The 23,884-nt window shown below is 53.0% G+C and overlaps 5 protein-coding genes across 14 annotated transcripts; 1 reads left to right on the top strand and 4 right to left on the bottom strand.

The window, feature by feature from the left end:
- Positions 1-35: 35 nt before the first annotated feature.
- On the top strand, positions 36-6,462 carry Lsmem2 (leucine rich single-pass membrane protein 2). Its single transcript, XM_052720186.1, has 4 exons — positions 36-1,434; positions 4,951-5,061; positions 5,132-5,317; positions 5,469-6,462. Exons 1-4 carry the CDS (start codon positions 1,413-1,415, stop codon positions 5,600-5,602), a joined length of 453 nt encoding a protein of 150 aa, XP_052576146.1. The 5' UTR covers positions 36-1,412; the 3' UTR covers positions 5,603-6,462.
- Ifrd2 (interferon related developmental regulator 2) lies at positions 6,102-11,443 on the bottom strand. 2 transcript variants are annotated; one of them, XM_052720175.1, is made up of 12 exons: positions 11,143-11,433; positions 9,052-9,171; positions 8,880-8,964; positions 8,649-8,773; positions 8,409-8,566; positions 8,209-8,259; positions 7,947-8,125; positions 7,756-7,861; positions 7,230-7,367; positions 6,924-7,052; positions 6,746-6,841; positions 6,102-6,617 (listed from the first exon to the last, which is right to left on the bottom strand). In XM_052720175.1, exons 1-12 carry the CDS (start codon positions 11,198-11,200, stop codon positions 6,537-6,539), a joined length of 1,326 nt encoding a protein of 441 aa, XP_052576135.1. In that variant the 5' UTR covers positions 11,201-11,433; the 3' UTR covers positions 6,102-6,536. The 2 variants fall into 2 exon arrangements, with proteins under 2 accessions (XP_052576135.1, XP_052576126.1); XM_052720166.1 differs by having other exon boundaries at positions 6,102-6,841; positions 11,143-11,443.
- Positions 11,444-12,178: 735 nt separating this feature from the next.
- On the bottom strand, positions 12,179-14,507 carry Hyal3 (hyaluronidase 3). Its single transcript, XM_052720111.1, has 3 exons — positions 13,617-14,507; positions 12,790-12,879; positions 12,179-12,685 (listed from the first exon to the last, which is right to left on the bottom strand). Exons 1-3 carry the CDS (start codon positions 14,505-14,507, stop codon positions 12,416-12,418), a joined length of 1,251 nt encoding a protein of 416 aa, XP_052576071.1. The 3' UTR covers positions 12,179-12,415.
- On the bottom strand, positions 12,571-22,193 carry Hyal1 (hyaluronidase 1). 9 transcript variants are annotated; one of them, XR_008214309.1, is made up of 7 exons: positions 22,007-22,193; positions 20,610-21,533; positions 20,079-20,168; positions 19,609-19,915; positions 18,179-18,360; positions 12,790-12,879; positions 12,665-12,685 (listed from the first exon to the last, which is right to left on the bottom strand). XR_008214309.1 is itself a non-coding variant. In XM_052720080.1 (6 exons), exons 1-5 carry the CDS (start codon positions 22,064-22,066, stop codon positions 18,182-18,184), a joined length of 1,560 nt encoding a protein of 519 aa, XP_052576040.1. In that variant the 5' UTR covers positions 22,067-22,192; the 3' UTR covers positions 12,571-12,685; positions 18,179-18,181. The 9 variants fall into 9 exon arrangements, 8 of the variants coding, with proteins under 8 accessions (XP_052576040.1, XP_052576031.1, XP_052576026.1 ...); XM_052720080.1 differs by lacking the exon at positions 12,790-12,879 and having other exon boundaries at positions 12,571-12,685; positions 22,007-22,192; XM_052720071.1 differs by lacking the exons at positions 12,665-12,685; positions 12,790-12,879 and adding an exon at positions 16,083-16,194 and having other exon boundaries at positions 22,007-22,190.
- On the bottom strand, positions 15,223-18,280 carry Naa80 (N-alpha-acetyltransferase 80, NatH catalytic subunit). The gene is made up of 2 exons (XM_052720123.1): positions 18,179-18,280; positions 15,223-16,433 (listed from the first exon to the last, which is right to left on the bottom strand). Coding segments are annotated over exons 1-2 (1,011 nt in total). The 5' UTR covers positions 18,181-18,280; the 3' UTR covers positions 15,223-15,424.
- Positions 22,194-23,884: the final 1,691 nt, after the last annotated feature.

The raw sequence follows: 23,884 nt of genomic DNA, 5'->3' as shown, positions 1-23,884 counted from the left end.
GATTACCGTTCTGCCGGGCAGTGGTGGCACCCACCCTTAATCCTAGCACTCGGGAGGCAGAGGCAGGTGGATCTCTGAAAGTTCGAGGCCAGCCTGGTCTATAGAGCAAATTCCAGGATAGACAAGGGCTACACAGAGAAACCCTGTCCTGAAAAAAAAAAAAAAAAAGATTGCTGTAGTGAATGTAGTGAAGATTAAAAGTGGTATTAGATGATTAAACTGGCTCCAGGGAGCCTGTGGGGGCACTGGCATGTGCAGTGCATTCTGCAACTATTAATGCCAGGCTAAGTAAAACAAACAGTACTGATGTGGGCAAGAATGCGTGCAGAACTCACCGAAGGGTTGACACTTGAGCTGAAAGATAAGAAGGAGCCAGTCAGAGGGTGTCTGGTGGCAGAGCGTCCAGGACGGAAGAACCAGTGCAAAGCCTCGGAGTGGGGAACAAGCCCGACAAGTCCGAGCAACGACAGGGGGCTAATGTGATGGTGTGACATGGTGGACTCAGGATGTTTGGAAGGCAGACCTCCCCCTGTCCCAGTCCTGCTCTTCACCACCAAGAAGCAGCAGAACAGAGTTCACACACTAAGGCCTGGAAACTGGACCAGCTCCCTTCAGGAGTGAGCAATGTCCCTGCGCACCCTCACACGCCCCCACGTGGTCTGTTAAGCCCCTGTGGAGAGGAGTGGGAGGGGCCAAGACTACTTTGTGCTAAGGTCATGTCTCTGCACTTTTTATTCTCAGTACAATTGGCTAGGAACCCTTGCTTCTGTTTTACAGATGGGAAAACAGAGGCCACTCCCAAGGTTCTCTTTACCTAAGGCTACAGTTTAATACTAGAAATACTAGCTTCTAATCCCAGTCTGTCCACTGGCCAGTATGGGTGTCCACTTGTGGGGCTGCAAGATCCCTATGGTGGTGTGCTCCAGCTGTTCCCCTGACCCCCCAATATCTGGGACTAGCTGGCCACACAGTGGTGGGCGCTTATCTCACATTTGCTGGAAGGAGATGGCTGGCTGAGCAGAGATGTGCAGGGTTTCTTTTCTGTCAATAGCTACATGGCACATGCTGCTTGCCAACCTTCTGGATGAAGGCCCCAGAGCCTATGTGTGTATAGAGCTGGTATGGTTTTCAGAGAAGTTCGCTGGGCCCATGTGCTAGCAGAGGCTTGCTCTTGGCTGAGCCCTATCACCAAGTAGGTAGTCTAGGCCAGCCCATCTGGGTCACTCTGCCCCTTTTCATGACTCAGAGATACCCCCTCTAAATATAGCCCAGGGAAGTGAGCTCAGGTCTATTTTAAGACCAGGTTGGGAGGCAGCCAGGCCTTTCCCAGGATCCCAAAGGAGCCACTGCTGCCTTCGTCCAGTTCTGCTACTGGGCACTTTGATCGGGCCCCTGACTACCTATCAACTGCCATGCCTGAGGAGACCCAGGAAGGTAGGAGAGGATAGCCATGGGGGAGGACAGGCTCTAGTCCTATGGCCCTGTGGCTCATAGAGAGACTCATTGCCTTGAGCAGTCTTTTCATACCTGTTCTAGGGACCTGTCCCTGTGCGTGGAGAAAGGATGGACTTGCCATACTTAGAACTCCTCCCTTTCTCAGGCCCTGCCTCAGTTTCCCTGCGGTGGGTCATGGGGAGGGATTCATAGCTCTCCACTTAAGAGTGGGGTCAACTGTAGGCTGGACCCAAGTGGGTGTGGGCATCTGGGGAGCTGCCAAGCCGTTCAGCTCTTCCTTCATCAAAGCAGCTGGGACTGGTGTGCAAAGCGGTTCCACGGAGCACCTCAACATCTGGCCCAGGGACTGGGAAGTGGACAGGCCCCTGGCCTGCCCTAACTTGGGCCCTAAACGTCCCAAAGTGGAGTCTCTGAGCCTGGTCAAGGCTGACAGTACTAGTCAAGTGCCTTTACCTGCTAAGCCATCTCAGTGAACCTCCATACTTTATACTGCAGAGAAAGGGCCTGCCCTCTACTAAGGGGGAGTGTTTACCTTTTTTTTGGGGGGGGGGTTATGACTTAACTGTAACATCTACCATGTGTTTTTTTTCTGTAGCAAATAAAATATGTCCAAATATAAAGTACGGGAGAAGCATAGTGAAGTGCAAAGAGGGCTTTCATGTGACCTGCAGTCACTATCCAGGCTTAAGGACTGACAGCATTTGCTTTGGTTTGAATTGCTCGTGAGCATGTCCAAAGGCAGCTTCACGCACACCAGCGGGCCCAAAGCCAGCCTTACCCCGTTGCCCTGCCACACTGTTACCTAGGCCTCTGGAGGCATCTGGAGCTCTTGTGGAGCCAGAAATAAAATAATAGCAAATAGAAGGTGTTAGTGATGCATACTCGGGAGGCAGGGGCAGGTGGATCTCTGAGAGTTCAAGGCCAGCCTAGTCTCGGCTAGCCAGGGCTACACAGTGAGACCTTGTTTCAAAAATAAATAATAAATATCCAGTCAAATAACACCAGCAGAAAGGATAGTTATAGTTAGAAATCATATTTTGATAGTAATTGGAAGGCTGAGGCAGAAAGATTACTACAGTTAACCAGGAACTCAAGACCAGCTGGGAACTTTCTGAGCCAATCTAAAAAAGGGGGGGGGGGGTAATGGGGGGGGAGGGAAGATGGCTCAGCGATTAAAAGCATTTGCTGCATAATCGTGAAGGCTGGAGTTTGTGGTGGTGGCACATGCCTTTAGTCCCAGCACTCTGAGGCAGAGGCAGGAGGATCTCTGAGTTTGAGGCCAGCCTGCTCTACAGAGTAAGACATAGAAACTCTGTCTTGAAGATCCAAAGCCAAAACCAAAAATGAGAGTTCAGATCCCAGTACCCACCCACAGAACAAGCTAGGCGTGGTCTCGTATGCCTTATAACCCCAGAGGTGTGTATACTGGGAGGCAGGAGGATCGCTGGGGCTTGCTGGTTGCCAGTCAACCTTATCAAAACAAACAAACAAACAAACAAAAAAAACCAAAAAACAAAACAACCAGATTTCCAGCCTCATGAAAGACCCTGACTCAAAGGAGTAAGGCAGAGTAATAGACGGGACACCAAAGTCCTCCTCTGCGCTCTACACGTAAGCACAGGTATCTAAATACATGTGGGCATACACTCTACACACACACACACACACCACTAACACATAACAAAGCTGGGTATAGTGATACACACATGTAATACCAGTAATGGGTAGGCTGAGGCAAGAGAATTGAGAGTAAGCCCATCCTAGCTTAGGCTACTCAATGAGTTTCAGGCCAGCAAAGGCCACACACAGTGTGCTAATATAATTCTTGACTGTATATATTGTATGTACTTACTGTATATAATTTTTCTTATATTAGTTATAACCTTTTATTTAGAGAGAAAAGGGGAAATGTAATATATTGTGTACCCTAATAAAATTTACCAGAAGATCAGAGAGCAGAAGCCACTAGATTAAACACAGAGCCAGGCAGTGGTGGCACACACCTTTAATTCCAGTACTTGGGCATCACGTGCCTTTAATCCCTGCACTTGAGATCTCATGCCTTTGCTACCAGTAGAATTTGGGAAGCATACATGCCTTTAATCTCAGCACTAAGAATGAAGTCATACGGCGGGGCAGAGAAAGGTATATAAGGCGTGAGGAGCAGGAACTAAGGCTTTCCGACTGAGGAAGCCCTTTTAGCTAACGGCTTTTATGCTAGAGAGCCTTTTCAGGCTGAGGAGTCCCAGAGGTAAGACGCAGCAGTGGCTTGTTCCTTTGTCTCTCTGATCTTCAGGCAAATTTTATTAGGGTACACAATATATCAGTACAACAGCGAGACACTATCTCAAAAACAAAATCTGAAATAAATATAACCATAAGGGAACCATAGAGTCAGTGACTAATGGGCAGAACCTGTGAACGGGTAATTACACACATTAGTCAGGCTCCCTAGGCAACAATCAAGCTGTTTCTCATCTCTCAAATTAGCAAATATATGTAAAGGTCTGTGCAGACAGGATCTGGTTTAGCTCAGTAAAAAGCTTGCCTTGCAAGCATGAAGACCTGACTTCATGTCTCTGGGGCCCCTTGACATGCTCACAAGCCAAAGTCAGATGCTGTTTGGCCCTGTGTCTGGGAGGTGGACTGCAGGTCACGTTTGGGGACACACTTCTCATCCCGGGTCTGGTGAGGTGGAGACAGCAGTTCCTGGGGCTCTGTGGTTAGTGAGCCTAGCCTAGCTGTTGAGTTCCTGTGCCAGGTCGGTGAGACCTCTGGCTTCCATGTGCACACTCATACACATTCTTTTGTTTCCAGTGGGATGCCTAATGGTGGTGGTGCTGTCCTGCTGGGCTCTGGACAGGCCTTTTAGAGGACAGTTCTTTAAAGAGAAGTCTCTGTTCTCAGACTCAGCGATTTCACTTCTGAGAATTGTCCTCAATAACTTTCAGGAAAGTGGGGAAAACCTTCCTATTTAATGATTGATGTCCTGGGGGTTAATTTCCAAAGGGAATTGGAAACAACCTAAATGCCCAGATAGCCTCAGAGGGAGGCCGGAAGGAGTCCTCAGTTACATGAAACTGTTAAGATAAAAAGCAGACTCCCGCAGTGCTGTTGAGTGAAAACAGTAGGACTCCAGTCGGTTAGGAAGGCAGAGCCTCGGCCAGGAGGGATTGCTGGAGTGCAGTCACATTCGCCTAGGAGTGGGCACCCTGTTATCAGATCAGGCCTGCCGGCAATCTCACTGTTTCTGTGAGACACAGTTGATGAACTATTTGCTAGCAATAATAGGCAGGCAGCGGAATGCCTGAATGCGAACATGAGAGCATTTGGAACCCCGGATCAAAACTAAGATTCGTTCCTGAAATTGTAGTGAATTTGGAACCAAATGCCCCTGGTGTAGTTCCCACATATCCCAAGTCCCTGCAGCCTGAACTTACCTACAAGGTAATAAGGAGTGACTTGCTTGCTCAAATCAGTCCCACTACCCCACAGACACTGTGTTGCCAACGCAGAACCAGAGGAGCAGGGGAACCCTGGCTCCTAACCACGTGCAGGAGGTGCGTTTGCATCGAGTCGAGTCCATCAGTGACTTACACAGTGGAGGTAAGGGTGCGGAGGGGAGCGGGACGGATGATGTGGGTACCACCCTCCCGACCAACCACCCTCCCCGCAGGTTCACTACAACCCTATCTGGCTGAAGAGGCACAGACGTGGGAAGAGCTTCTGGGTGTTTTACCACCATCACTGTGCACTCAAGCTGGTTGCAGCCCCACGTGTGGCCGTGGGGGCTTCCCGCTGCTATTGGCCCTGCTGGTATTCACCTGCCTGGCACTAGCCATCCTGGCTGTCTACCTAAGTGGTAGGGACAAGCAGGGCTGGGACCCCAGGGCCCCTGCAAATGCTGCAGTAAAGGGTGGGGTCTGGGTCAGTGGGCAAGCCCTGACGCTGCGCGGGAGATCTGGAGTGGCGTGTAGTCTGACAAGGTCCCACAAATGTCTTTCCATCCCCAGTGCTGCAGAGTGAATCCCTGAGGGTCCTGGCACACACCCTCCGCACACAAGAGGAGACTCTGCTCAAACTGCGCCTGGCTAGCCTCAGCCAGCTCAGGAGGCTCAACTCCAGTGCAGCTCGGGCGCCCAGCTGAAATGCCATTTGTATGTGAGCCGTGCGGGGGATGACAAAAGGACCTTTGGCAGGTCTGTTCTCCCACCGATGGCTACGTCTACACTACTTCCTTGGTGAGAGTTTTGTACAAGAGCCTGATGTAACTCAACAGCTGCCCGTCTCTCTTGAACTCTTCAGGGTAGACTTGACCAGGCCTTCTGGTGCCAAGGCCCTGCTTTGGATAGCCAAAGGTCAGAGGATGGGGCACCAGCCTCCTCCTGGCTCCTCCTATGGCCTGTCAGCACCCTCTGGCCGCCCCCAGATAGGAGATTCAGAAGTCTAGAAATAGCTGTCCCTGCTCAGCCACCCACTCTGCCAGGCCTCCTGGTGGGGGGTCCAGTCTCAGCTCTCAGACAAGCTATGCCGAGCTGGGGGTGGGGAACTGCCTTGGAGGACAAAGGTGAACTAGAGAGCTAGCTGGGGCCAAGCCTAGGGTGGGAGATGAGAGCAAAGGCAAGCAAAGACTCCGGGTAAAGGCCTCGGGGAGTAAGTACTGTTTAATTCTCTTGTTTTTAAAAACCAGCACACGCATCCAATCTAGGCAGCTTTGCCCACCTTATGCCACGGTGGACAGGCGCCAGACCCCCAAAGGAAGTGGCCCCAGGGGCAAGGTCTAAAAAAGGAAAGGGACAGTCCTTTCTCACCTGCCCCTCAGCTCTGGGACTGGCGTACATTTGATTTTACCTGAGACAGGGCAGGATGAGGCCAGAGTCACAGGGCTGAGTGCAGATACAAAGGGCCAGAGTCTGAAGTGTCCTGATCCCAGGCCTTCCCACATTTGTCTATTTTTGGTTTCATCGTTTAAAAAAAAAAATAAAATAAAGTGACAGTCACTGGCGGGGACCAGTTCTTGCACTGTCTTCTGTTAAAAATATGGTAAGGGTACGGGTAGCCTTCTCATTGGCCAGTCTGCTTCACAAGACATCTGCCCGCTTGTCCCTCGCACGATTCCGGGCCTTGGTCCGGGCTTTGAAGGCTGCAGCATTGTACAGGTGCTGAGGGAGAGGCAAAGGAGGGAGCCTGGTGAACTGAGAAGGGAAAGCTGGGGCTCCTCCTGTAGCCCACTCACAGCTCGAGGCCTCCAGAGAACAGCAGACACGATAAAGGTGCCCAAGATGCAAACCTTTTCAAAACGAGAAATCTTGCAGGCCTTCAGGGCGGCGGCATCCAGCACCAGCACAGGACCCAGGCCAAAGATGTCCCGGAGAAGCCCGTTGTTCTAAGACAAGGCAACTGATTAGCTAAGGGCATTCTGGAGGAGTCATGCGGGGTAGACCTCCCCATATGTCACGTGCCCTCACCTGGAGGTGATAGTGCATGCCAGAGCCCAACACATCCTTGAAGGCTGTGTAGATGCGGTGGCGAGCCCAGCTGTCTATGCAGAGCACTTCCAGTCCAAAGCGGATCGTTTCCTCCTCACATTCACCACCCTATAGGGTAGAGGACCCGTGATTGGGATTGGCTAACACACCTGGGACACATTCATGTGTGTGTGTGTGTGTGTGTGTGTGTGTGTGTGTGTGTGTGTGTGTGTATTACAGGCATGGACCACCAAGCCCAACCCTTGGGGACACATTTTTAAGGAATATTCATGTTCTCACACACACCTCAACAAAGTGCAGCACAGCTCGGAAAATGGAGCGCTGGCGTCGACGGTCAATCTTGGCACGGTACTTATTGCTGTCAGTGGCTAGAGTCCGCAGGGAATCACAGAGAGCCTCCATGTCCTCATACACAAAGTCCTCCTGGGTGGGAACAGTGGTGTGTTGGGTGGAAGCCTGAATTCTTCTGGAACTGAGCATGGTGTTGCCCAAGTTTTCTTCCCCTCACTGTTCTCCTCTGCCTGGCTCCTCTTCTCTCAAGCCCTCCTTGACCTCCCCCCAGCAGTCCACCTCCGCTCAGAATCCCCACTACAGCACCTAGCATGCAACCTACAAAATGACCCGACTGCTGAGCTGGTTTGTGTGTGTGTGTGTGTGTGTGTGTGTGTGTGTGTGTGTGTGTGTGATGTTCTGCAGGATGTATGTGTGTGTGTATGTGTGTGTGTGTGTGTGTGTGTGTGTAAATATCCTGGGGTGTGTGTGTGGGGGGGGGGGGGATGGTCAGTGGTGCCAGCAGGCACTTCCCTCGCACCTCAAGGTCCCGGGCCAGCTCAAAGAGCAGTGCGATGGCTTCCCCAGCAGCAATCCGCAGGTTCACACTCTCACTGGACAAGAGCTGCGGCAGCCGGGGCAGCTGCCTAAGGAAATGGCAAGCTAAGCTTCGCGTCTGGGTCGAGGGTCTCGCCACAACTGCCCCCACTCCCAGTAGGCAGCCGCCCCTACCTGTCAAGGATGTGGTTGATGTGGGTACTGGGACAGATGGTGAGCAGCAATGCCCAGGCCTGCAGGGCAGCACAGAGCAGGCCGTGGAGGCTGGCAGGGACCAGAGCAGCAGTGGAGTCACTGGTGCCACACGACCAGCTGAAAATACTTTCCAAGCAGGCCAAGCAGGAGACCAGGTCCTAGGAGCACAAGGAGACAGGTGGTTCACAGACAGAGCTACTGAGTCTAGCTACTAGGCCACCCATCTCCAAAGTCCACTTGCCTGGACATCGGTGGCAGCCACGTAGCAGCCCAAGCCGAGAGCAGAAGCACACTGTTGGAAGAGGACAAAGCTAGGCTACCATGGGTCAACATCAGGACCATCATATGAAGCTCTCCCTTTTTAGGGGAGGGAGTCTGAAGATAGGTAGAACCCGACACCCTGCTCTGGGGCGAGGGACCACGAGGCATGGAAATACTCACATGGAGCCGGGCAGCGGGGCTTGCCGTACTGTCACTGAGCACCGAGATTAGCAGGGGCTGCAGGCTATGGAACAGCTCCTCGCCCTTGGGTCCAGGGCCCAACTGCACACAGAGCAGGCCTAGCACTGCGGCAGCCAAGGCCTGTTCTTCACCCTTCCCTACAGGATGCTTTTCAGTTAGCGCATGCAGCAAGTGTCAACACCTGCCTAGCTAGGGTTCCCCAAGTGCCCAGGACTTGACCTTTCTTAAGGCACTTTTCCAGGGCATCCGACAGTGTGAGGCTGCGTTCCAGCAAGAAGTCAGGAAGCAGGTGGGAGGCCAGGGCCAGGCGCAGGCTCTCCAGAGCTCCTTGCCGGGTCTTGGCACTGGGAGGCAGAGAAAGGGTTCATGTGGGTGATCGCTCCCTTGGTTCCATTTGCCAGAGGCTGAGCAGGGCCCTATGTGCAGAAGTTGGCCAGCAGCCAGAGGTACCTCTTATCAGTGAGGCAGTCCACGGAGTCCTTCAGCTTTTCCTCCAGGTCTCCCTGCTGGCTCTGCTCATCCACAGCTTCCCCACCTGCAAAGCCAGCTGGTCATCATTGAATCCTGCCCTTCTCCAGTGACGCCCTCACTGAGTCCCTGTCCAAATCCAACTTGCTCTCACCCAGGCAGTCCTCGGCAGTGGTACTGAGCAGGCTGGGACATTCACTGGTGGTACTCCGGGCCTCACTGGCTGCTTCATCCTCACTGGAACCTGAGTCTGCCTGGGTACTGCTCCTGGCACCTGGGAAACATAAAACTGCTATGTGACCAGCTTCCACTGGTGATGGAGGACTCGACGTACCTCGTCCACCTTCATGAATACTATCCCATCTCAGAGATGTGCAAACTGAGGCTAGGTTAAGCGGCACAGGGGCTGCCACATGGGACCTGAATTAGGAAGCAGGAAAAAGGGAAGGAGGTTTTTCTGCTAGAGAACACAGGTGCTAGGCCTACCCGCAACAACCTGGCAGACTTGGTGAGTGGGGACCCCAGGAGGGCACAGCCTACTTTAAGGAGAGCAAGAACCACAGAGTGGCAGAAGGGACTGGATGAGTCCCACCTAGGCCTGTGGCCTAGTCTAGATTATGCTCCAAAGTGAGCAATGTAAAGGTTGGGGCTCAGGTTATAGTACTAGACCGACCCAGGGGTTTAAACTGACCCAAGGTCTTGTGTTCTCATTGGGCACCCCCTCCTTATCATGCTCTCCTTAGGATCCCCTGCCCCATCCCCCAATCTTAGCAGAGGTATAATTTGACCAGTTGCCCAGCCTTTAAAGCACGGCTGAGAAAGCATCCCTTTCAGGTGTAGCAGGTGGAAACAAGTGACTTGTAACAGCTCTGCACAGGCCGCCACAATCACTAAGCTGCCCATCAACTCTGCGAGCAGAAGCCTAGGTCCCAGTGGGTGTGTTGGGTGCTTTGTGCTCCAAATATAGTCTTCTGGGCTTCCTTTGGTCCACTCAGGGCCATCAAGTTTACAGACACAAGGGCTCCTCCTAGCCTTGGAAGACCAGAAGCTCTTGACCACGTGAGCATTTGAAAAAGAAGCAAACAGCTGGGCGGTGGTGGCGCACGCCTTTAATCCCAGCACTCGAGAGGCTGAGCCAGGCGGATCTCTGTGAGTTCAAGGCCAGCCTGGTCTACAGAGTGAGATCCAGGACAGGCACCAAAACTACACAGAGAAAACAAACAAAACAACAAAAAAAGCAAACAGAGGGGACTCTCAAAGTGTCAGTAGGGCAGAAACATTCCTGTGTGTGAATTCTCTCCAGATGAGCAGCTGCTGTAGCAGAGCCCTGGACAGGTTCTGATCTGGTGGCAGTCCTCACATCCTAGGGATTATTAACATTACTTGCCTGGAGGGAAAAGTTCAGGCCCTACCTTGGCTTCTATTCACCTCTACTCTTACTATCCGACTTGTCAGAACAGCCCAGACTTCCTCATTTGCTTCCCTGTACTATGGTCCCTTTGGTTGCCTTGGCACAACAGGCTCTCTGCCTGGGGCTCTTTACCTTCTCTGGTCTCACCAGAAGCTCCTCCCACAGGGCCTCCCATGACTCCATCTCATACCATTCAGTAACTGGTGTTAGTACTTGTGGAGCTGTCATAACTCTACTAGATGCCCCCAGACCCAAGCCACATTAGGGTGGCAGCCAGATCAAAACTGTGCTTGGCAGGCACTCTATCTCAGCAGAGTTAACGTGTTTACCGCAACAGGACATGCTTCTGGTTGAGGCTGATAAGGAGTCTCAAGACGGACTCTCCACCCAGTCTCCAGCCCAAATTGCTAAGGCCTCAATTCTGTACCTTTCCAATCACACTTCCCGGTTTCATAGAACAGACGAGGCCTCTCTATTAACTCCCCTGTGCAGTCTACCAAATGCACTAGTATTTGGCAAAGGGGCTGGCTTCGCGCTTTTGTCTAGTGTGGTTGTCCACCCCGGTGGTGATGAGAAAACCTAGGTCCTTAAATGCTGGCCAAATCACCGCTGCGGGCGCGGGATTTCGAAAAATAGCTGGCAATGAGCTCAAGTTGGGCGCACACGTGGCCAGTGCCTGCTGGGGCACGTGCGAGCCTTAGCAGAGTTCCCGGAGGTTGCGCTGCACTGATCCTGCAAGATTCGCCAACCCAAGACCCTTGGTGACATCCAAAGGGAACCACGAAACGCCCCCCGCTCACTATTGAACAATTCTGCCGGAGCCCCCGGACTCACCTCCTCCACGGCGCTGACCGCCCTTGCGGAGCGCATTGCCCTTACGAGCACGAGGCATTCCTGGAACCAGCAGTCGGGGACACGGTAAGGGGGCGCGGGGTCAGGGACCCGGAGGGCGGGGACTCCAAACCAGCGAAACGCTGGCCGGTGCGCTGAGTTGAGACTGGAGAAGACGACAGGAGCCACACGCCGCGCGCGCCACCATCTTCGTGAGGCGCCCCGCCCTGTCAAACGGGTCGCTGGGAAGGTGAGTTCCCCGCCACCCGGTTCAGAGCCACATCCACGCGGCCGAAACTACTATCCCCAGGCGTCTGCGCACACAGATTAGGGCGGCCTGAGTTGAGCGCAGTGCACGACGGGAATCGTAGTCCATTCCGGAGGCACACAAGCCGACGCCGCTCCAGCTAAACTATGTACCCACAATGCCCTGCGTACCTCTTTGCCCCTCCTCCCCGTCCCGGTCCCCGGTCCGCTCCCCCGCCCCCTAGGTCCCGGTCCCATTCCCGTGGCGCCTGGGTTCATAGTTAGCTCAGTAGTTTCCCTCCTTGCTGGAAGCATCTCTAGGCCCTTTAACAAGGCACTTGCGATGAGGCCAGGGTTTGACACTTGGTAGAATAGTGAGAACAGACAAACCTCAGGTAACGAAAGAGGACTTTATGGATGAGAGTACAGATAATAGCTTAGCATTTAACAGACCTTAGCTGAATTTTTTTTTTTTTTTTTTTGGCGAGGGCGTGTGCGTGCATGCGTATGTATGTGCATGTGCATTGGGAGGTTGTCTCACTGTTCCCTAGATATGACTTCTCTGAAGATTCACTGAGGTATAGGAACAAAGCCCTAGGCTAGCTGGCAACCTTAAATGTCTGGAACTGCCGAGCGGCGGTGGCGCATGCCTTTTATCCCTGCACTCAGGAGGCAGAGCCAGGCGGATCTCTGTGAGTTCGAGGCCAACCTGGTCTACAGAGTAAGATCTAGGACAGGCACCAAAACTACACGAAGAAAGACCCTGTCTCAAAAAACCAACCAAACAAAAATGCCTGGAACTGACTCCCTGAGGCTGCTTTATTGCCTTAAGTCAGATGATCTCAGTGGGCTCTGATTCTGGTTTTATATTTTTATTAGGCCCTATCTATTCCTCAGGAATTCTGAGGGAAGGTGTGTTGGTGGAAGTGGTCTATGTACTTGGCAAAGTTCTATTTATTAGCTAAATAAAGCATAAATGGGAATTTCACTAGGGCTGGGAAAGTGGCAACAGGGACAAGACCTCCTGACTTTATGTTGCTTCCTTAGACTCAGGTTTAGGTTCATGGCAGGTAGGGCCAGCCCAACCCAAGTAACAACGGCATCTGAAGGACTTCCAAGCTCCAAGACTACCATCTGGCTTCATATGCAGAAACGCGTCCTTTTGTCCTGGGTCTCTCCGGGCACAGCGACCATGGCCATGGCATCGTTGGTGACTGCAGGCCATGGCAGCCTTTGTCACATTGATCACATAGGGGCCTAAAGTGCCCACTAGGTAGTCGTGGAGATGCCAGCACTCCTCCTAAGAAGAAAAGAGATCTATCATTGCTCCTTCTCTAAGCCTTGGCATGGCTTCTCCCTCGACTTAGAACTCCAGCATGTGTGTGGTGAAGGGGGAACACTCACCTCAGAGTTGGAGAGGCTCAGGTCTCCCCAGAGCACTGCTCCTGCTGCGCCCAGGGCTGCACTCATACCAATAGTCCTCACCAGGTCATCCTGGAGGCAAAGAACCGGTAAGCCAAAGCTGGACTGGCCAGATCCATCAGGGCCCAACTTCACCATGGTACTGTTTGGTTTACTGCTAGGATTGATTCTGCCTCTAGAGTAGGGCCCTTTTTTGTTTTTTTTTTAAAGATTTATTTATTTATTTAATGTGCTCTGTCTGCATGTATGCCTTTGTGCCAGAAGAAGGTGTCAGATCCCACTATAGATGGTTGTGAGCCACCATGTGGTTGCTGGGAATTGAACTCAGGACCTTTGGAAGAGCAGTGAGTGCTCTTAATCACCTAACCATCATCTCCCTAGCCTCCTAGAGTAGGACCCTTTTGACAGGGCCTCTAAGTAACTTCCCAGGACCTCCAGATACCCAAAGGCCAGACTCTAACCCAGTGAGATCTCCCAGCACACAGCCTTGCCTCTCCACTCCAGGATGGGATCTTTTTTGTTTGTTTTGTTGTTTTTGAGACAGGGTCTCATTATATAGTTCCAGTCATCCTGGAACTTACTCTGTAGACCAGGCTGGCCTCGAACTCAGAGATCTGACTCCTTTAATCCCTCCTGAGTGCTGGGATTAAAGGGATGTGCCACCACCGCCCAGCAGGATAGGATCCTTTTTTAAACCTGAGACCATGACCACTTTTCCCAAGTCCCTTAGGCAAAGTCTTCTCTTCAGGCCTTTCTAGAACAGGGCTGTGTCTCTGGACTCAGACCCCTAAACCTCAGCTTTTACTTACCAGAGACAAGAATCTCCCAGAGCTCCGGTGTGTGAGGCGAACATAGGCCAGAACAGGTAAAGGATGTGCATGCCCAGCAAGGGCCACACGGAAGGCCTCCTGCAGGCGGTGTCGGACGAAGGCCTGATGGTAGGCAGGTGGCAGTCTGGGTGGGAGGTAGATGCTAGGGAAGATAGCACTAGAGGCGGCCCAGAGCCAATGCAGTTGGTTGTTTCGGCTAACGGTGGCTGCACGGCAGTGGCCTGTATAGTTGGAAACCGTAGCGTGCCAGCCATTGCCACAGGCTGGGTATCGGTAAAAGCCCCAGAGCCCATGCGGGCGAAGTGCCTGGCCCAGCTGCAGTGTGTATTCCATCAGAGCACGGGCAGCCTGCTCAAAGCCAGTGTGGGCTTTGTGGAACTGTTCCCGAGGATCCAAGTCAGGGTACATCCGCTGTGCCCAAGCCCAGGAGGCTTCCCAGTAGACTTGGCGATGGGGGCTCCAGTTCCCAGCCCAGAGTGGATACCACTCTTCCCAGTCCAGCACTGCCAAGCCAGCAAAGCTAGACCCTAGGCTGTGGAGGATCTGGTGGGCAGCTTGTGCCAAGTGGCGGTCTAGTGACACAGCCTGGGGGATGCCCCCATTGTGGGCTGTGCCTCTAGATCCAAAATAAGGATAAAGACCAAACTGGTTCTTATAGAAGATGGTGATGTTTTGGCCATGAAAATGCTGGCCATGGTTGGCTATGATGCTGAGGGCACTGAGTGGCAGGTGCACACCAAACTGAACCGTACATCTTGCTGAGGGTACATTCCACAGCACAGAAAAGGGACGCTCAGGAGCCTGCAGCAAAGACTGGCCACACACAAAGCACAGGGCTACCCCCACCATCAGGGTTAGGCCTAGCTGCATGGTGGTGCCACAAAGATGGAAACCTGCAGGAGAGAGGGGGGATGAGCTTAGAGTCCATGGCCAAGACCATGCCTTCTGCATAGCAAGGAAAGCTGTGAAAGCTTCCCAAGTTCCTCCTCTTATGGAAAGGGGCGGGGCTGGGGGTTAAACATGGCTCTCAAGCATTTCATGGGTCTCTCAGAGAGGCCATACCCCAAACATCCTGGGCTGCTCCCCTCCGGTGTTCTCCATCTCTGTTAAGGCACCATCATGTTCTCTGAGGCCACCCCAACTCATGGCTGTCATAAGTCCCCTTGCTTCCCCTGCCCATCTTGTCTCTGCCTCAAAAACATCCCTCGCTTGCCTTCTTGCTTCCCTGGCTTACTTCGTATTCGGCACTCGGGTCTCTATCATCACATATCTCCCAGATCCTGGGGGAAGTGAGGGTCCGTGGGCTCCCAGGACAAGTCCTGCCTGCCACACCCCACCCCCACCACTGTTTGTCTTCAAATGCCTCACTGCCTGTGTCGAGTGCAGGGCTTGACACATAATAAGTGCTTGGTGAATGGTGATGAGTCAGTGGAAGTGTAAAGGAACAGTTACCCTGGGCCTGGAAGAGGAGGAACAAAGGACAGATGTTACCTCATCAGTGACTCTTGGGCCAAGGTGGAGAGCAGGGCTTCTGCAGGGATAGGGGATTTGGTAAGGGGGTTTAACAAATAAACTGTCACAGCCATACCTAATGGAAGCCTTTATTTAGCCACACTAACAGCTCTGAGCCAAAGCTCTGAAGCCACCTCCTGGCCCATTGGTACCCAGGAAACACACACAGGCTAAGGTCGGCCCCAAGGGCTAGGGGGCTAAAGTATGGCCAGTGGACTGAGGAGGCTGGGACTGTTCTGGGCAATTCAGTGTCCCAGAGAGACAGGGCCTAGCCTTCAGATGTCTTTTTCCATCCAGAATATAGGGCACCCCTTCAGATCTCGGTATCCTGCCTCTAGCAGGCTTTGAGGAAGGGGCCCTGGTGAAGGTGGGAGTGAGGTGGTCAGAGATGGGGGTAGGGGAGGAGGTGGTGGCAATGCAGGTCCCTTAGAGCTCCTTGGGACAGCTTGGGCAGCTAGGACAGGCCCCTTGCTGGGTGGCTGGGGGCAGGGTGTCTTAGAGAAGGCACGTAGGAACGTAGTGGGCAGCCGACGGTTGGTGAAGACCAGACCCTGCACAGGCTCGCCCAGGTGGTAGCCCAGATGGGCGTAGAAGTATAACTGATCGTGAGTAGTGAGGTGTAGCCGGCGAAAGCCCCGGGCTCGGGCAAAAGCCTCCAAGCCCTCCATGAGGCGGCGACCAAAGCCACGGCCCCTCAGAGCCCGGGCTACCACCACCGTCTCCACTAAGAGGCTGTGGGGATGGTCCAGGACCCGTGATAAACGGGCATGGCCCACCACAATAGGGGATGCTCCAGGTGTGGGGTGAGGGCTCAGCAGCATCAGGCAGAGGGGGAAGGCATCTGAGGACTGGCCCAGGGAATGGAGACGGGAGGCACGACTGCGGGGCCACTGGTCATTGATGAGGTCAGCACAAGCACTCAGGAGCTCAGGTCGGCAGTGCACAGGCTCCAGGGTCAACTCAGCCGGGTTGAGGGCTGGGGTCTCCTCTGCCTGGTGTTCAGGATCCAGGGTAAGCTCAGCTGGGCCCGGACTGAGGGTCATCTCTGGGTGGCATGTGGAATCCAGGGTCAGCTCAGCTATCCTGGGACTCAGTGACAGCTCTGGCTGGCGTGTAGGATCCAGGGTTAGCTTGGTCAGGTTGAATCTCAGGGTCAATTCTGGCTGGCATGCAGGATCTAGAGTCAGCTTTGCTGGGCTGGTACTCAGGATCAGCTCCATCCGGTGCATGGGGTCTAAGGTAGGGGTCAGCTTGGCTGGGCCAGGGCTCAGAGTCAACTCTTGCCTACAGGTAGGATCCAGGCTCAGCTGAGTCAGGCAGGAAGCCAAGGTCACTTCCTGTTAGGTTTCAGGTGGCTCATTGCCAGGCTGGAGGGGAAGGCTATGGTCTCCAGGCAGTGGCATCTCCTCATACAAGGGCTCACCTCCTGTGGATAACAGCCATGCTAGGCTGTGTCAGGAAGACAGGGTCGGGGCAGGGAAGAACTAATGGATGGAAGGGGGGCATGCATCTGGGAACTGGGGAATGATGTGCTTAACTTTGTCCTACATGCACTGGAAAGTATAGGTGTCCTGGAAGAGACCCATCCCTATGGGTGAATGAATCCAGGAGTCCTACCCAACACTGGTAAGTGCTGGAGGCTGCGGTAGAACCCAGAAGTTCTGGCTACAAACTTGTCCTTTATAACAGCTCACTGTACTGGGTTAATCAACCTAGCCCAGTTGTTGACTATCTTGCTTTTGTATGGGTCTCCCCCACCTCTGTCTCTCTCCAGGGTATGTAGACTATGCTTGCCTCAAAATAGTGAGCCGACTGCCTCAGCCTCCCAAGTCCTAGGATCGAAGACGTCAGCCACCGCCACACCGCCACACCGCCACACCACCACACCAAGCAGCCTGTCTTATCTTTAGCAGTCCATGACTGTAGCTGGCTAGCCTTGGCAGAGGGTGAGCCAGACATCATACCTCTAGTTTGCTCCTACTGGAGTTTTCTTTTCAGAAGAAAGACCACCCCCAGGAGTTGCCCTGCCTCTCCTCCCTACATGTCAGCTCTCCTCTAGCTCTGAGCCTTTGCAGCTTTCCGGGCCAGGCCTGCTATCAAGTGGGTCCTGGGACCCACGTACCCACCCAAACAGGCTCAGCCTTCACCCCCTCTACTGCCTGCCTTCCCTAGAAAGCAGAGCTTATGGCCTTCCTCTCCCACTCTGTCAGTTCAGGACACCTTGGGCCTGGACCCAACTGCCCCTATATATGGTGCCCTCACAGCATCAGCACGGAGCCTGGCCCATCGCAGCACAGAATGTGGCTTTTGCAAGCCTGCTTGCCCTCTGGCCTGAGTTTCAGTTACCCTGATAAGGACCATGGCTTCCTTCCTAAATCTACAGGTGCCCAACGGCCACCAGGTTGGGGACCCAGGCCTCCATGCTCAAACCTCATTGTTTACCCACCTTATTTTAGGTTCGGCTGGAAGGAGGAGCTATACTGGAGGGTTTCTTGTAGTGGGTGGGCAGCTGAGTCCCACTCTACTCATTTGCTCCATAAAGTGCCTCCAGATTCCCCTTCCCAACTTTCTCTGAGCCTGAAGACGGGCAGTTCTCACACCCCTCACACAAATCCCACACGCCGGGCTTTAAGCCCCTTACCTGCATCAGTCAGTTCAGGAGAAGCAGCACCTTCTCCCAGCTCCTAGGCTGCTAAGGTCTGAAAGGAGGAACCTCAGGGTCCGCCCCTAGCCCAGAACCCCAGGGTTCCCCAGACCGGCTTAACTCCTTCATTGCGGGCCCCAACACTATAGGTTGAGCGGAGCTCCGGGTATTCAGAGAGGGTCTGCACCTGCCCTCTGTGGTACACAGGCCATGGATCTTCCGGGGGGAGTGGGGGTTTTGATTGATTATAGGTGGGTGTGGCTCAGCACGCTCTAGGAGGGAAGGGCCAACGCTGGTAAGACTTGAGGGGCGACATGGTGACTTAGGGACCACGGGCGTGGGGAGGATTGATGGGCAACGTGTGAGAAGTGAGGGTGATACTGACATGTTAAAGCCGAGTTCCGGGATGGTCCGCGTCCAGCCTGCGCACGTTTCGGTATCTCGCTGTCTCTGGCTCCGATTCCTCGGTCTGCCTACGCTGGTCCCAGCAGTACGGAGGACACACAGCAGTCTTCGCAGGCGACGGCGCACCTCCTTCTAAGTCCTCCGTGCCCGGAACGCCACCACCTAGACACCCCGCCCCTGGTTCTGAGCGTCACAACAGAACCAGTGCAGGCCCATTATGTTCCCTGGCTCCTTCCCTTCCGGCGGCGGCTAGGCCAGAAGCTTCCTCCCGATGGCTCCGCCTCCTCTTGGCCCGGCCCCTTGCGGGCCCGGCCTCTGGCTTCTAGCAGCTTGCCTGGGTTTGGCTCCGCCTGCACCTCTCCCCGCCCCAGGTTCAAAGTAATGGAATTTCGTCTTGTCTCAGCTCTGGCAGCGTCTCCAGCCCTAGTACATCAGAGGAATTTCCTCCTGATCATGGGAAGCAGCGGTCTTTAGACCACGCACTTGGGTGAAAGAAACGAGCCTCCGAAGTGCTCTCTGGGTTCTGAGGCCTGCCTATTTTAGGAGCTAATTAAACAGCTAAGTAAAATATGATAGCTCTGTTTGCTGGGTTGAGCAGTGCTCCTGTCTCTCATCAGATTCAGGGATCCTGTAGAGTGGTGTTATTGTGTTTTCCCAGCTCACTTAGGGCACCATCAACACACAGTAGGTGTGCAAGGTTCCATCTTTGGAGCCAGATAACCTAGATTTCAATATGCATCTCTCTTGGTTTTGTTTTCTTTTGAGACAGTGTCCTGGCTGTCCTGGAGCTTAATATGTAGACCAGGTTGTCCTTGAACTCACAGGGAGACTCCTGCCTCTGCCTCCTGAGTGCTGGGATTACAGGTGTGCATCATCATGCCTGGCCTTGCTTGTCTCTTCTTGCTGGGCAACACTGGACAAAGAGTACTCACCCTCAGTGGCTAGGAATATAGCTTAGTGGTAGAGCACTTACTTGCCTAGCATGTGTGAGGTCCTAAGTTCAATTTCCAGCACAGCAAAAAATAAGTAAATAAAAGTATTCACCCTCCCTGCACGTCTTGAGGTGTGGAGACTGAGTTCGTCCACTTTTAGTGCTAACAGTGCAGACATATGGCAAGTGTCAGCTTTGGTGACGGCTCACTCATAGATTCTGAAGGACTTGCCCATGATCCTGCCTGCCTGCCAAGTAGGTCCTTATAGGCACAGAATTGATAGTGCTTGCCCTTAATTCTGACTCACTCTGTGACTACCCCTATGAGTGTGCCTGTGTGCATATGACCATGACAGTGGCTGAGTGTATTCCTGACTGTGACTTGTGTGCGTGTGACTGTATTTGAGGAAGTCATAGGTAGGCCCAGGGTATGTTAGGTGTTTAGTGTGTGCAGTCTGGTACAGCTAATCACTACATACCCTGCTTCTCACACCACTTTCCATGCCATCCACGGTAGCATCGACACTTGAATTTCATAGCCATCTGGGCCTGATCCTTAAGTGAGAGGGTACCCTTGAGGCTTGGGGGCCTGCCATCATGTGTTCGCTGAATAGAAAAACTGGCAGGGTTGAGGGTGAGCAGGGCCTCAGGGTAACTGGGATGGCGGGCACAGCGGCCATGGCTGGAACACAGAGCTTCACTGCAGAGAAGAGCCGCGCCGGTCACGTTCACGATGAAGGGCCCAAGTGTGGAGTCCATGTACTCTTTAATGACCTGGCATGATTCCTGAGTGGGGAGGAGAGCATAAGTGACCACAGCCTTGGATGAGCCCACTTAGTCCTTCCTTACAGGCAAGCGGTACTTACTTTTGCTTAGCCAGGACTTCAGGAGTACAAAGAGTAGGCCAGTTTCTCCTCATCCCTCCCCCTCCTCCCAGGCCGCGACTTACCTTGGTTTTTGTTTCTTCGGAGCTCACCCAGACCACCACTCCAGCTGCTCCCTGGGCCGCGCTCTCCCCCAGGCTGTGCCCCAGCTCCTCCTGAGAAGCAGACTGCTTAGTTCTACAGGACCTACTGTCCTTCCTGCCTGTGGGAACTGCTGTGACATCACTGGATGGGACAAATAATCTGTAACCTTCACCTGAGGCTGCTCTAGCGTTGGTGGCCAGGGCCGAGCCTGTTCTCTGTCTAGCCTGTAAATAGACAGGAACTAATTTTTCTATTAAATTCTGAATCACCCAAGCTTCACACAGAACTTGGCACAAAGTAGATGCTGCCTGTATGTGGGAATGAATGGACAAAGTACCAGGGTATTTAAGGCAGTAGGAAAGCATTTGTACAAGGCCCTGAGTTCCCAAGACCCACCCCCCACAAAACAAGAGAGTAGTACCCTGCAGCTATGTGGACTCAGCTGTTGGACCTGTTACCTTATTACCTAACAAGGAAGGCTGATAAGGTAGACAAGGTCACACAGCACTCACCAGGGACACAAGATGATCCGTCATTTCATAGAAGATCTGGACGTAGGGCAGGATGGGCACATGGGGGTCTCTGGAAGCTGTGGCTACACGGAATGCCTCTTGCACACGGTGTCGAACATACAGCTGTGACTTCCCTGTGCCCATCAGTGCTGCGGGCAAGTAGACACTGGGATAGAGGGCAGAGCTCTGGTTCCACAACCACTCTAGCTTGTCATTTTGGTCACGGATTTCTGTGGAGCACTGGCCTGTGTAATTGGGACTTAGAAAGTCATGGTTGTAGCAGTCAGGGAAGCCATAGTAGCCCCAGAGGCCATGCGGACGCAGTACCTGCCCCAGCTGGAGGGTACCTGCCATCCAGGCCTCTGCAGCTTCCTGGAACTGGTCCTGGGCTACAGTCTCCACTGAAGTTTTGGGCCAGTCAGGGTGCTCTGCCTGGACCAGTGCCATTGAGCGCTGCCGATAAATGTCCTTGCTGTCCCAGTTAAAGGCCCATCGTGGGCGCCATGCCTCCCAATCAATGACTGCCAGTCCTGAGAAGTCAGGTTCAGGTATGGCAGCCTTGAAGTCCTGGAATGCACGAGTGAGGTGGGTAACCAGGCTGGCATTCTGGGGCAGGCCACCAAATATGGGTTCCCCGGTGGATGTATAGTAGGGGTAGGTGCCCAGCTGCCAGCTGTAGAAAATAGTCATGTTAGGGCCTTGGAATATCTGCTCCTTGTTGGCAATCACATCAAACACACTGACATCCACATCCACTCCATAACTCTTCAGGCAGTCGTAAGTGTCCCCATTCCAAATAGTGATGAACGGCTTGTTGGGTACCATGGAACCTCTGGAGCCTTGGACCAAGTTGAGCAAGCTCAGGAAGAGAGTGTAGATGTAAAGCAGGTGGGCTGCAGTGGCACGGGGTAGGTCTGAGGAAGCCTGACCAAAGGAGGCAGAGTTAAAGGCATATATCAAACTTTCTGAACCCTGCTTGAAGTAGCTGCGCCTCGCCCATTCCTCAGAAATTTGTCCCGGGTGTGGTATTAGCTGAACATTGACCTGCAGGGCTCAGCGAGTCAGAGAGAGCAGAGCAGAGGCTTGGCGAGGAGCATGGCCATGAAAAGTACAAGTGAGACATCTCTGTGGACAGGACCCTGCCATCTGCTTCCCCCAGGCTTTGCCTTGGCCTCATCTTACCCACCCTTTCCCTGAAGGGCCAGAGGAACCATCCCATTTGTTCTGAAAGAGGACCTGAGAGCCGGGCCCTCAGTTCCAGGCCGATGTAATGACTAAGGGAGGCCATTCCGTTTTTGTAACACCAGAAATCCTGGCAGCCGCTGGGAAAAGGGATGCTCAAGTGACCAAGAACCCAGCCCTGGAAACCCTCCAGCAGCCCACTTGTCCCTGCTGACCTCAGGACTGAAGGGCTTCATTCTCCAAACTTCCTGACCATGCTGTGTAAGCGCAAGCATGGCTTGGCTGAATTCCGTAAACTGGCCCTAGTTGCAGCAACTTGGAGAAGCTGCTGCAGCTGCTGCTTCGGGGAAATTCTGAGTTTTTGTAGATAGTCACCCCACCCAGTTTATAGGCTGGCCTTTGCATGGGTGGGAGGGGCTGGACTAGCAACAGCCTCTCCCACTCAGACTGCACTTGGGGAGGGCTTTGTGTCCCCCTTGGGGCTGGAGGCAGACTTAATCAACCGGTCAAGCAAATGTGTGGTCCTGCAGTGTGGTCCCTGAGGACTATATGATTATAGAGTACTTTCTCCACACCACTGCTCCAGGCACTTTTGCCTTTGTGGGTCCCTCCTTCATTAAAACAAGTTGTTTTGTTCTCTCTCTCTCTCTCTCTCTCTCTCTCTCTCTCTCTCTCCAGTGCTGGGAATAGGACCCAGGGCTTCATGCTTGCTAGCCAAATGTTCCATCGCTGAGCTATATCCTTAGCTCTTTAAAAAGGCATTTTCAAATATAAGATTGCCTAGTGAGATGGCTCAGCCAGTAAGAGCACCTGCAGCCAAGCCTGATGACCCGAGTTCAATCCCTGGAGCACACTTGGCAGAACTAACTTCCACAAGCTGTCTTCTGACTGCCACCCACGTACCATGGCATCCACATGCCCACATGTAAGTACAAATGCATGTAAAATGCTAGTTAAAAACAGTGGAGAGCAGTAGAGAAATACATTCCAAATTAACTTTGGGCCTTTATACCACACATATGCATACACACACACACACACACACACACACACACACGCACACGCACACGCACACGCACACGAACACGTACACAAGCCAAACAAAGAAACTTTTGTGGGTTCCTAGAAGTATGGTGGCTCTAAGCCCTGTCTGCCTGCCATGCCTAATGGGTAACCGGTCCCTGTTTCTGGGAGGTTCTGTGTTCATGAAGTTGTGGTGTGGTATCACCCTTTGTATACTCTGGGTCAGATTGTCTTTGTGAAGCTCTGGTTGGTAACTGGGCCACTGCCCAAATTCCCAAGGTTTATACATTCAAATGTGGGGACTCAGTGCCTGGGATCATGTGTGATAGACCTTGCGGTTCTGTGACCACGAGACCCTGTATTTGCATGACTGTGGGAATTAGTAGAGATCTGTTAGTGAGTACATGCAAAAGTAATGTGTGCTCATGCGTTTGTAGTTTTACCAGTTCACTGAATCATAGGCTGGTTAGTCTGATCTGCTCGGTGCTCAGGCCCAGGCTTGCCTGCAAGGATTGGGAAAGTAAGAGAGGAGAGGACATGGCCCTGCCCAGGGTGAAATGCTGTCTGGGCCTACAGCTGTATCTGGTCCTGAACCACTAAACCTCTTTCCTGGTGGCCACTGAGCATTGGCATTCACGATAAGGCTACCATAGGGGCATTGAGCAACCCCACCTTCCTACCCTGACCCTTCCCCTACCCCTCAGGGCAGTTCTGGTCATCTTTGGTGTGGCATGACTTTTTCTAAGGGAGTGTGAACAAACTTCTGTTCATCTCAGATAGGGTACTGACAACAGACCGAAGAACAATTCTGTCCAAGTCTGCTGTGCTGAGTCCATGAGTTTTGTCATTACATTACAGGAGGAACAAGAGGGGCTAGAGAAGCAGCACGGACGGGTGACTCAAAGACAGCTGTACCACCACACGGTCCACCCTGGCACAGGGAACAATACAAAAGCTGCTTCCATGGAAAAGCTTGCCAGCTTGTAGGTAGCTCCTCTCTCCAGCAATGATTTACTGCTTTTCAGTTTTGGAGAGGGGGCTCATGAATCTTGTGACTTTCTAATATATAT

Source organism: Peromyscus californicus, unplaced genomic scaffold (assembly GCF_007827085.1).
Source record: "Peromyscus californicus insignis strain IS unplaced genomic scaffold, ASM782708v3 Scaffold_11__1_contigs__length_118956290, whole genome shotgun sequence".
In the NCBI taxonomy this organism is placed as follows: domain Eukaryota; kingdom Metazoa; phylum Chordata; class Mammalia; order Rodentia; family Cricetidae; genus Peromyscus; species Peromyscus californicus.
The sequence above is the reverse complement of the archived record's forward strand: the minus strand, read 5'-3'. Positions and strand labels throughout refer to the sequence as shown.